Source organism: Marmota flaviventris, chromosome 7 (genome assembly GCF_047511675.1).
Source record: "Marmota flaviventris isolate mMarFla1 chromosome 7, mMarFla1.hap1, whole genome shotgun sequence".
NCBI classification, from domain to species: domain Eukaryota; kingdom Metazoa; phylum Chordata; class Mammalia; order Rodentia; family Sciuridae; genus Marmota; species Marmota flaviventris.
Genome location: NC_092504.1, coordinates 75,654,568 through 75,667,522, shown reverse-complemented (window position 1 = coordinate 75,667,522; position 12,955 = coordinate 75,654,568). Strand labels below are relative to the sequence as shown.

General features: G+C 38.3%; 1 protein-coding gene and 1 pseudogene across 1 annotated transcript; one reads left to right on the top strand and one right to left on the bottom strand.

The window, feature by feature from the left end:
• The first annotated feature begins 6,313 nt into the window (after positions 1-6,313).
• LOC114083570 (olfactory receptor 11A1) lies at positions 6,314-7,312 on the top strand. Its single transcript, XM_027924863.2, has one exon. It carries the CDS (start codon positions 6,314-6,316, stop codon positions 7,310-7,312), a length of 999 nt encoding a protein of 332 aa, XP_027780664.2.
• A 2,179-nt stretch (positions 7,313-9,491) lies between these two features.
• On the bottom strand, positions 9,492-10,437 carry LOC139706368 (olfactory receptor 1G1-like; annotated as a pseudogene).
• Positions 10,438-12,955: the final 2,518 nt, after the last annotated feature.

The window sequence follows — 12,955 nt, the reverse complement described above, 5'->3', positions numbered from 1 at the left end:
TTACAATTTAATGAACCAATGGTTAAGAGGAGGCCCAAAATGAAGTTAGGTGGAATTTACTTTGAGCCACAGAGAGTAGACTAAGGAGTTTCAAGAAGTAAATTTTCTCTTTTGGTCTGTTGGCCAAGAAAAGCAGGTCTGAGTAAGAGTCTGGGTTTTATAAGTAACCCAGAAATGCCTGGAAAATACTCCTGCCGATGCGAGTGAAAAGATTAGCCGACTTCTGTGGAAGGTTCAAAGAGGGAGCAGGGGAAGATGAGCTATCAGACAAACATGAGGGCTTGGAGGATATTGAAACATCACATAACTATTGAACTGGACTTCGAAACATCAGGCCGCTTCCTTCTCCTTAAAATGGCCATTGGTGGGGTTTTGATGATCTGTATAGAACACCCCGACCAAAGGTGACATCTATTGAAATAGTAGCCTGAGGTGCTGAGAGGGCCTGGGCTGGAATGAGAGTTGAAATCAGGCCTCTGGGAGGACTGCTACTGGTGGTGAGCATTTAGGGATGCTGCAGGGAAATTAGAGATATTCAGAGGCGAGGGATGGGGAAGAGTTTGAGAATCAGGGTAAAAGATGCCTGGAGAAGTTGACAGCATTTGTCCCCAAGGGGATGGAAAGGGAGATTGCTACATGTCTCTTTCAGTTTCTGCTTCATTTTTGGTCAAGTCAACAGTTTAGGAAGCTCTCCCAAAACAAAACAAGAACCTTGGGGGCTGTTACATCTTTATTTAAAGCTACTGTCTAGTAAAGCCGTAATTGGTTCCCAGGGGCCACTCCCTTCTCAGCAATTGCCAGCCCTCCCTGGTGATTAAAGCAAGGGCTTCCAAAGGACAAAGTAGTTTGGGAGCTAGAAAAGGGGATGGAGGCTGGAGAGGAGAATGGCTCAGGGGTGGAGGGTCACAAGGGTAATATTTATCCTGAATTATTTCAGTTTGAACTCAAAAAGGGAGGGAGCTGAAAGTAAGTAACTCCACCATTCTGAAGTCTTAGCCAATCTTAGCAGGTCGTCTCCTCTGCACAGTCTTGTCTTTAGAGAGCAGGTATGCTATTTCAGGTGAGCATCCTATTTTTGAATACATAGATCCTTTAAAAAAGTTAAATGGTTGGTCTTTATAGCCATTTATCTTCTAAATAGTAACAAATTTTGATTAATTTAGAGTCCAAATATCTCTATTTAAAGAATCATTTTATGAAATCCCACAGTCTTTCTTCAGAATCCTAAAGTTGGTATTTCCTTCATTGGAGTTCAAAAGTTGATGTGTAATCCTTCTGGCTGTACTAGCTTACTCCCTACCCATTCTTTCTCCTGGAGAGGGAAATTATAGCTATGCATGTTCTCAAACCCCCAGTTGGTGTGCTGTGGTGTAGAAAGAGGCAGGGCCCTCTCACACCATTTTTTTTTTCCGTGGTGGAAATTTGTCCTTCTTCATAGCATGAAAAAAATTGGGATGTTCTTAAAATGATAAAGTTTTCTTTTAAAGCCATTAACATGTATTTTTGCTATATTATTTGCCAAAGAGAACTAAAGAATCAAAAGATTAAAAAAAAATCAAACTAAATTAAAGTTTATTTAATGTTTGTTTCTGTTTATAAAAACATGTTCAACAGACATTGAAAAATTACATGAGAATAAGTGGGTTTTTTTGCTTTTGTTTTTGTTTTTTTTTTAATTTCCTGAAGATAAATTGAAATGTATAGTTTGGTATATATTTCTCTAAATATGTTTTTCTGGAATATTATTTAAATTTCTCTTCCAGAAATAGTGATAGTTTTAACTGAAGGCTCTTGAAATCTGGGTTGAATGAAGGCTGTGGATTTATCTAGGCTTGTTTACAATTGGAATAGACATATATTTTGCACTATTCTCATTTTCTTACCAGTTCTTGTGATGAAATACGTTTTTTTTTTTTTTTGGGGGGGGGAGATTACTGGGTTTGAACCCGAATCACATTCCCAGCCCTTTTTATTTTGAGACAGGTTCTTGCTAAATTCCTTAGGGCCTTGCTAAATCACTGAGGCTGTCCTCAAATTTGTGATCCTCCTGTCTCAGCCTCCCAAGTTGCTGGGATTACAGGTGTATGCCACCATTCCACCCATTAAAATTCACCTAGATTTCAAACTTTTCCTGCATGTTTTGAATGTTTCAAGTTCAGCTTCATTCCTTGGCATTTCACAACTCAGTAGCTTATGCTATTGCTTGACCCCATTCTGTTTTTAAGGAACAAAGGCCTTTCATCCACCCTGCTGTGGCTATGTGTTTCCCGTTTCTTTATAGTCCTCACATCTCACTACCTTCTACTTTGTCCTCCTCTCCACTCCCAACACTTTGAACAATAGGGCTGGAAATATGGTGTTCTAAAAATTCAGGATGATGCTTGTTTCTTACATGAGAATAATATTCATATGGAGGAACTTTTACACACTTCAAAGAACAATATGGCTATGGAGATGAATACAGCCATATATCCATATACATTGATCACAGACTATGAACACACACACACACACACACACACACACACACACACACACATTTGAATTAGGAGTCCAATTTGGAGATAGAAAGTATAAGGATTTGTTTGTTTGTTTGTTTGTTTGAGGATGACTAGCTCTTGTGCAAGTGGGTTTTACTACTTTGGCCTCATTTGAAAAATTTCTTCATACCCTAAGTTTTCTATAATAGTTTGGATGTGAGGTGTCCTCTGAAAGCTTATGTGTGGAATTGAGGAATGTTCAGAGGTGAAATTATTAGATTATGAAGCTTATAACCTAATTCAGTGGATTAATCCGTTTGTAAAGACTACTTTACTGGGTGGTAACTGTAGGCAAGTGGAGTGTGGCTAGAGAAAGAAGGTCACTGGGGCAGGCCTTTGAGATTTTAATTTTTTTCTTTATTTTTTTAATTTGTTTTAATTAGTTATACATGACAGTACAATGATCTTGACATATCATACATTTGAATCAGATTGGATATAATTTCTCATTTTTCTGAGTGTACAGGTTGCAGAATTACATTGGTCATGCAGTCACGTATATACCCACAGCAACAGGGGAAAAAAAAAAGAAGTGAGGAATTTATTTTGTCCCTGTACATTCAAGCTTGCTCGCTCCCCCCAGCCCCCCTGGTTTCTTTCAGCTGGGAAACTTTCCTCTGCTACACCCTTCTGCCATAGTGTTCTGCCCAGAACAATGGAACTAACTGATCATTGTTCTGCAATCATGAGCCCCAAATAAATTTTTCAACCTCTAAGTTGTTCTTTTAAGGTATTTTGATCCCAGCCATGACTAACACACTGTCCATAAAATTTATATTTCAAGTTTTTTCTTTACTTTTATTCCTTTAAGCTGTTTTTTTTTTTAACAACAAATCATTATTGTTTAACCTTGTTCAATGGCTTATGAAGGTAAGTGGTGCCTGGAGATATTACAAATTTTTCTCTTTTGATATTGGTTGAAGGGTAAGATATTCAAGACTGTAGTCTTTGTGATGTCCTATGGATTGTCACCCTGGATAGATGACTTCAATTTCCTACTCTCTTTACTTTTGCATTTAGAAGTTAATGAAATGTCTTATTTTTATTTCCCGACTTGCTATTGTCCTAATTCTGCATTTCTTGAAATAGACTGTCCAGAATGATTGGAATGAGAGTGATGATAAAGGATTCTTTTGAGCAAAGTCATCAAGTAGATTGGAATAGGCACAGGTCAGATTTACAAAAAATAATTGTGAAATTTTCATTTGTCCTTACTACCCTTTCTTCTATCCCACCTCTTACAAATTTCATGGAACTAAAGGGCTGTCACAAAAAAGGAATTTTCTTTATGAACTAGAGCATAAATGAGAGGAAACTCTAGGAAAGCAAAACCTGGCTCACTTTAGAAACAAATTGCCAAAAGTCGGTGTGATCCATGATGACACTGGGGGAGTGGTGGTGGTGAGCTTTTTGTTGCTGAAAGTGTTCTAGCCTGATTTGTATACTCACTTCTCTTCTGTGAAGGATAACGGATAAATAACCCAAATGGCAGATTGGATGTGGACCAGATAAAATAATCTAGGAATCAAAGGAGATCCCAGAGGAGTGCTAAATTCATATCACAAGGAAATTAAAATGGGAACAGAGGGTAAGGGAATAGCTTCTTAGAGGTAAGAGATGGAGAATGGTAACAGAATCTGTGGATTTTATGGTCTATAAAGAACTTTTTACTTGTTGCATACTGTAGTAGATACAAAATTCTAGTTCCTATCCTAAATAAATTTGTAATATTTTGGGAAAGAAAAGTGCATACAATAAAATAATGAATGAAGAATTCAAGGCAACATGCATTTCACACCAAGTATCAGTTGGATGGGGACATCTTTTCTTTCCTTCTTGCTACCTGGGATTTAGCCTCTGATCTAAATATAGGCTGAGCCATTCCACTCTACTGTTTAAAAGCCTTCAGGTGTACCTTGTTGCCTCTAGGATACAGCTGCTGATGCTGGCCCTTCTCTCTTGTTATTCACCTGCATCCTAATGCTCCCTCAGAGACAAGTTTAATTAATACTGGATACTTAACCCTCCCACACCTCTTTTCCTCTTCACTTTCTGCTTTTTTTTTTTTGGCCTCAGTGCCTACTCATGGTTTTCTTTTTACCTGGAATGCTCTCATCTCCATTATTTCCATTTTCCAGAGTAATGGAGAGTTAGTCTAGCTTCACTTCCTCCCGGAAGATTTCTTTCGGGTTGAATTCCCTAACTTTTTTTCAGTGTATTGCCATTATCTGATGATGTTACATAAGATTATAAACTTCTTAAGGTCATGGACTCAATTTATTTGACCTGGTATCCTTGGAAACTAGTGTAATATCTTCTACAGACCAGATACTTAGTACTTGATTACTCAAGAAATAAAGGGCTCCTTTAGTGAAGGAGGCTTCTTGGGGAGATGAAATTTAAGCTGGTCTTTGAGAATTTAAAAGTGAGCAGGGGAGTGAAAATGGGATTCCTTGCCTTAAAATAACATGCAGTGAGAAGTCTCCCAATGCCTTTGGCCCTGAGTCATTCATTTTCTCACCTCTTAGGTAATTGCCATTCTATGTTGTTTGCATTAAAGAACTTACATTTTATATAATGATAAATATAATATGTTTATGAATCTCATAATACAGAAATCAACACATAAATTTTATATATGTGAACATATATGATTAGCTCTATTTTTTCCTATATTATTCTCCTATGCTCTGAATTATACAACATATTTTCATTGTCTTTAGTAAAAAGCACACATCATCTTGGATAGTATCCAAAAATCCGCTCTAATGGTACACAGATTAATTTTTAATATCTTAAAAAATGCCATGCTCAATTATGCCTCCTGACTTTCATATATGCTCTCCTACTAGGGGTATCTTGCCCAGTTCCCTACCTTTTGCCTGGTTCTCTCTTACCTGGCTTCAAAACACCCTATAAGTTGCATTCTTCAGGAAGCCTTCCCTGACCTTGATTTCTATACCCTTTGCCCCACAGCCTTGGGCGGGGTTTGTTTTCTCTCTGCACCCATACTTCCCTCTCATAATCATCTATCACATTTTTACTATTAACTCTTGCACAGTATTGAAAGAATGAAGCTAGTAGCTCAAGAAAGTTATTTTGGTAAGAGAGAGTCATAAACAGAGACTAGATGACTACACAGTAGATCATCAGCCTCCCTTAAGAGTAGTAAAAGAGGGAGAAATATATATAAATTTCCCAGGGAATAGTTGATGAAATTTCACTGATTGGAGAAGGAGAAGAAAAAAAGGGTGTTGAACTAAAGATGACTATGAGACAGTGACCATGGGATTCACATAGAACTTTAAAGCCACTCATAAAAATGCTGGCTATAGCTGTGGAGGATAAAAGGGTCTGTTGTTGGGGAATATGTCTACCAGACATTTGGAGGAAATTACACTGGGGCAGATGAAGGAAACCATGACTGATTATACAGATTTGGCTGCTAGAATTTACTGTATAGTAGCAGGTGGAATTAGTAGGTCAAAGGGTCTTGAAAGACTAAAATTGTGTTAAATTCTCTTGAACCTTGAACAGGCACAATTAAGGAAGGCAGAGAAGAAAGAGACCTGGAGAATGAGTAAGAACTGAACAGGGAATAGACAAAGACTTTTTCAAAGTAATTCTCATTTGAAGACTCATTTTCATCCTTTTTGTTTTAGTCCTATGAATCTTACGTTTGCTATAGAAGAAATAGAGATGCACAACAATTTCTCCTAGAGATGCACTAAAATTTCTCCAATTACTGCCAAATAGAAACCAGGATGATCCACATGGAAATTGCCTCCTTAGAAAACCAAACTATTGCTGAATTTGTCCTCCTTGGCTTCTACGACATCCCTGAGCTGCATTTCCTTTTCTTTATTGTGTTCACTGTTGTCTATGCCTTCATTGTCATAGGGAATATGCTGATCATTGTGGTGGTGATTAGCTCCCAGAGGCTGCACACGCCCATGTACTTCTTTCTGGCTAATCTGTCCTTCCTGGAGATCCTCTATACATCCACAGTATTGCCGAAAATGCTGGAGGGCTTCCTGCAGGAGGCAGCCATCTCTGTGACTGATTGCTTGATCCAGTTCTTCATCTTTGGTTCTCTAGCCACAGCAGAATGCTTCCTACTGGCTGTTATGGCGTATGATCACTTCTTGGCAATCTGCTACCCACTTCGCTATCCGCTCCTGATGGGGCCTAGATGGTGCATGGGGCTTGTGGTCACAGCCTGGCTGTCTGGCTTCATGGTAGATGGATTGGTTGTGGTCCTGATGGCCCAGCTGAGGTTCTGTGGCTCCAAGAGCATCGATCACTTTTACTGTGACTTCATGCCTTTTGTGGTCCTGGCTTGCTCATATCCCAGAGTAGCCCAGGTGACAACGTTTGTTCTCTCTGTAGTCTTCCTCACTGTTCCATTTGGACTGATTCTGACATCCTATGCTCACATTGTGGTGACTGTGCTGAGAGTTCCTGCTGGGGCCAGCAGGAGAAAGGCTTTTTCCACATGCTCCTCCCACCTTGCTATAGTGTCCACCTTCTATGGAACTCTCATGGTCTTGTATATTGCGCCCTCGGCTGTCCACTCCCAGCTCCTCTCCAAGGTCTTTGCCTTGCTCTATACTGTGGTCACTCCCATCTTCAATCCTGTCATCTACATCCTCAGGAACAAGGAGGTTCATCAGGCACTACAAAGTCTTCTTCAAGTTAAAAAAAATGGAAACAGTTGGTTGAAGAAAGAGGGTAGTGAAGATTTTATTTTGGACTTTGGACGTCTCCACTGAGAAGCCTCCAGAATTGGCTGGAAAGGAATAACTGTTCTATTCCAACCTTCCCCTTTGGCTCTCCTGTAGTTAAACCAAAATACACCAAAAAAGAAGATGCAGAGCAGTACTTTTCAAATGTTAGTTTAAAAACTTATTTAAACTTCTTTTAGTTTTTTTATTAAATATGCCATAAATATTACCCTGATTTGATCATTACCCATAGTATATGCTATATATGTATTGAATATGAATATATGAATTGAATTATCACATTGTACCCCATAAATATATATAGGTAAAATAATAACAAGAAAAATGAAAATAGAGAAGCAAAACAGTAATATCAAAACAAATTTAGAAATATTAACTATATTATTGCTAGATGATATTTCAAAATTTCTTTCTACTTATTTATGTATCATAGAGCTTGAAATCTGGTTTTCCATTGAGCAATATGTCATAAACAACTTCCTATATTAAAAAATATCTACTTCTTCATTCTTTGGGGCTTCATTGTATGGCTAACCATAATTTGCTTAAATAATCTTCTATTGGTAGGAATGTTTTAGTTGTAATTAGTTCTTTTATTATGTGTACATTGTGAACATTCAGGTTTTTCTATAATAAATGTTTTTGGACATAAATTGCTAGGTCTAAGGATATGTATATTCAAAAATATTTAAAGATGAATTCATTTTACTTATTTATTTTTAAATTTTTTAATCGTAGAAGATTTAAAATGTATACAAAAATAGAGAGAATGGCACAATGAGTCCCAATTTGCTATCTGGCTTCAACATAAACATTTGGCTAATTTTGTTTGAATTCCCTACAGCTTCTTTTTGCTTGTTTGTTTTGCTAGAAAATAGCACCACACAAATAAAAGTAGAAGTAAAGTAATACATTTTGTCTTATCAATGGGAAGGAAAGAAACAAATTCCAGATGCTGGGTAAATATGTTGTGCACATATATATTCCACATGTATTTAGTATATATATTCCTTTCCTGATACAGACATTAAAAATCCATGCCCACCAGGCCATTAGAGTACTTAACAAAATTATCAATATTTCCTTAATATCATCTAATACACAAGACATATTCAAATTTCTCCATTGATCTTTAAATAATTTCTTAAAATTAGCCAGAGGATATATCAGCTTGGATTATCCATTCAATCATTATTTGCTTGAAAATAATTTTTGAACACCTGCTCTGGCAAGTCATTAGATTAGAATTGAAAAGAAGGTATTAGCTTCTAGATGGCCCAGGAAGAAATTCTAGACTAAGATGTGAACGTGAAAAAGAGAATGCAGTCTGAGAACTTCAGAAATATTCTTCTTAAGGAAAAGTTATATATACCCCTGTATCAAGTTATTCACCCACATAGAATTAATCATTAAGTGTTTCAACTGATCACATAATTCATAATGTACAATAACATGAAATACAGTGGATGATACAAATTAACAGAGCACATAGTCTGCTTTTTGATATAATGTATATGGTGTATAAAAGAACACAGGCCAAAAACATAATAATGACTAAAAAAATAGTGTGTACTGTTTTTATAATGCAAAGATATCACCCACCTCACCCATTGTCAGTCTGTATTTGAAAGATCAGTTCATTCATAGAGCAATGAACTATTTTATTGTTTTCACTTAAAACTTAAAAAACACAAACATATGTAAGAAATAGTCATTTATTCTATTACAAAAAAGAATTGTTTTCAAAAAAGTCCTCCTGCTTTTAGCTGTCTTCCAATTCTCAGCCATAGAATCAGAAACTAATCAGAAAGTCTCAAACATTGCATAAACACATGGATATATAAAACATTCTGAAAAAGGAAGACTAAAGGGGGAAAACTGCATTGGCCCAGTTTCCTTTCTCTTATTATTGATGATGGTACTGATGACATCAATTATCTTTTTTGATGACAGCAAAGATGACTTTGACTATAGCAAGGTGATGGGGAGGATCTTCAATATTAAACCCCAGAGAGAAATGCTCATGGTTGTTATCAAATGTTGTAGTGATGTGAATGTATAATCAAAAGCTATTTAACAAACAGCCAATTCAATCCAGTATTATTTTCAGTGGATCATATAATGCTCTAGCACAGCCATGATTTTGACCAACTCTCTTTGTTACTGTGGTAGTGAAATAGGGAGTAATTTTTCTAAAAGTGCATGGTTATTGGGATGATCCATAATCCTTAGAACTCTCCATGCCCAGGATCCTTTTCAATGAACTCTTTACATCCTTATTTCTCAGACTATAAATGAAAGGGTTTAGAGTGGGAGTTACCAGGGTATACATGACAGCAGCAACCAGCTCCCCAGAGGAGTGAGAAGTTGATGGGGGCTTCCGGTAGGTGGCAAATACTGTGCTGTAGAAGAGGATGACCATGGAGAGGTGGGAGCTGCATGTAGCCAGAGCTTTCCTTTTCCCCTGTGCTGATGGAACTCTGGCCACAGCATGGAAAATACGGGCATAGGAACTTATAACACAGAAGAGAGCACTGATTCCCAAAACCCCAGTCAGAGCCATTGTCAGGTCCTCATTGAGTTGGGCATCAGAGCAAGAAAGCCATAAGAGAGGGCCAAAATCACAAAAAAAAGTGAGGAATCTCTTGATTAACATGGAAAGATAGCTGGGATAGCAACAAGATATGGACTAGAGAGAACAAGTGGGCTACCCCCCATGATATTCCTACAAGCACCCCACATCTGGAAGGTCTCATGACAAGTGGGTAATGCAGTGGATAGCAAACAACATCATAGCGGTCAATGGCCATGATTGCTAAGAGTAGGTTGTCCATGTCAGCAAAAACAGCAAAGAAGTATAATTGGGTCAGACACCCAGAGAAAGAGATGGATCCATTGTGGGTCCACAAATCTTCTAGCATTTTAGGGGCTATGGTAGTGGTGAAGCAGAGATCCACCAGGGAGAGCTGGCTGAGGAAGAAGTACATGGGAGTGTGGAGGTGAATGTCAGTGCCAATGGCCAGCAGAAGGAGTGAGTTCCCAAGGAGGCCCAACAAATAAAGAGCCATAAAGAGACAAAAGAGGAACTGCTGGTTTTCCGGATCACTGGACATCCCTGAGAGGACAAAGTCAGGAGTCTTGCTGCAGTTCATTCTGGCCCTTATTGTGCTTCAAGAAGGATTTGGTGTGAAGAGGATCCACTCCTTGCAGACACAAATGTGCAGTAACCTGGATTCTGTCTTCTGTCAATGTGTCTCTCTTACTCCAACTGAGGTTTGAAAACTAAAATATCAATGGGAGAGACAAGAGTTGGAATTCAGAAAGGACAACCAACTGAGGAGGCACAAAGACAATGGAGTGAGGGGAACAGAGTTTCCCTAGCATTCTATAAGTGTACAAGTTCTGTGTGGATTAAACTTTGTATTATGTGATATTATAACCACTTGTTTGTGATTCTGTTTTTGACCATGATTTCTTTGAAGGCAAAAGCTGCATCTCTGTATTTAGCTCAGTGCTTGGCACATAGTTGCAGCTCAATAAATGTTCCTATCTACATGGTAACTATTCTGGTTCATGCTTTGGTTGATTGACTAGAATATTACCAGCCTTCCATCTGGTGTACCATGCCCATTCTTTCCCCATCTAATGTGTTGTTCACAATGCAGACAGAATCATCTTTTCAAAAAAGAAAACACAACTATGTTATTTTGTTTAGATAGGCAACCACAGAACCATTGCTTTTATGAAAAATGCACAATCTTTATCATGTCTTACAAATCTCAGTGGCTTTTATTTAATTTTTTTAGTAGTACTGAGGATCAAATCCAAGGCCTTGTACACTGAACAAAGGATCTATCTTTGCACTTTATTCCAAGTCCTCCTCAATGTATCTGGTTTTGAGGTACATTGCACTGCAGTCCACCCATTTTCTGTTCTGTAGCCACAGTGGCTGTGCTGCACTCCCTCAAGCATACCTTTTGCTTCCCTCCACTCTTAGCTTCTACTCATTATATTTATTTGTCTTCTGTTGGTAATAACACAATACCTTAGACTGAGTAAGTTCTTTTAAAAAGGATTATTTTGGCTGAAAGTTCTGGGCCAAGTCTGAGGGGCTGTGTCTGGTTTTTCTGGCAGTGCCCCAAGTTTGTGCAGAGCATTTTATAGAAAGACCTGTGTGTGTGTGTATGTATGTATGTGTGTGTGTTCTCTATTCTCTTTCTTTGTATAATACCAACAGTATTCAATCATAGGGGCTCTACCTTAATGACCTTTTCTAATCCTAAGGACCTCCCAAAGTCCCACCCCTATACACCATAGTCAGGTCAAGTTTCCACTCTCTTACTACCTCGCACTGAGAATTCATATCTTAAATGAATTGTTCTTTGGAGTTTGGGTGGTGGCAAACCATATTCAAACCATAGTATTCCATCCTGTTCCCCTAGACTCATTCTCTCATACAAAATACAATGATTCCATCCAAACAGTCCAAAGTCTTTAACTCCTTCTAGAATTAATTCAAAACTTCAAAGTCTAGGGTCTCATTTGATACTATGGCTAACTTCTACTAACTATGAGCTTATAAAATCAAAACAAGTTATTTACTTCCAATATTAAGTAGTGGGCATAGGGTAAACATTCCATTCCAAAATGGAAGAATAGGTAAGTATAAGGAGTAACCAACCCAAAATGAGTTCAAAACCCAGGAAGATAGACATTCACTCTTAAAGTGCCATTTCTGGCATCTTGCACACAGTGGGACTAGGGCTGGGCTCACAAGACCTCAAGAAGCCCCACCTCCATGGCTTTGTTGGGCTTATCCCATACTTTAGCACTTTTGGTTTGGAACCCCATGATTGCAGTTCTCTCAGGCTACAGTTCTGAGGTCTTGGGGGTTCTGTTCCCACAGCTTCATTAGTCATTGTCCCAGGGAGTTCTGTGCAGCACTGCCCCTGTATCAGGCCTCTGTCTGGCCTCCTAGACTTTCCTTTGAACTCTCAGTGGAAGTGGCTATGACCTCATCATTGTTGTGGCAAATCTGCTGGAACCATGGCTGGAGCAGCTGTGGTGTGCTTCACCAGAAAGCAGGGAGCCAAATTCCAAGTTGGCCCTGGGTAGTGAGACCATGAAGAGCTCTGCTACCTCTGATGGCCTGTGATGGGAGATGCCTTGTAGGCCTTTTCCCCTTGTCCTGAAGATTTTGGCACTTGGCCCTCTTTTATCCATGCTAATTTCTTTAGAAAGTGGCTCTTGGGTTGCATGTTTTTTCTTCTTTCTTTCCATGGTCAGATTTTGAATTTTTCTTAGGTTTTGTCTTTCCTTTCTATTTAATTATGTGCCTGAGTCTGCCTTCAGGTCATACTATTGCTGCTGAATCTTGTTGTATACAGTTAAAAGTTACCAAGAAAAACCATGACTGGATTTTATAATGTTGTTTATATATTTTCTTCACCAGATATCCCAGTTCATCACTTTAAAACCTTTCATAAACCCCTGTGGTATGTAGCAAGTGTGGCCTTTACTTTAATTTCCAATAGAAAACCACTCATTTGCATCAGTGTTTTGATCATAACCACCTATCCCACCTGTAAAATGTTCAAGCTCTTCCCAATCTTCATGTCTTTTTCTAAACCCTCATCAGAATTTATCCATTTTATAGCCTGCTCTTCCAAA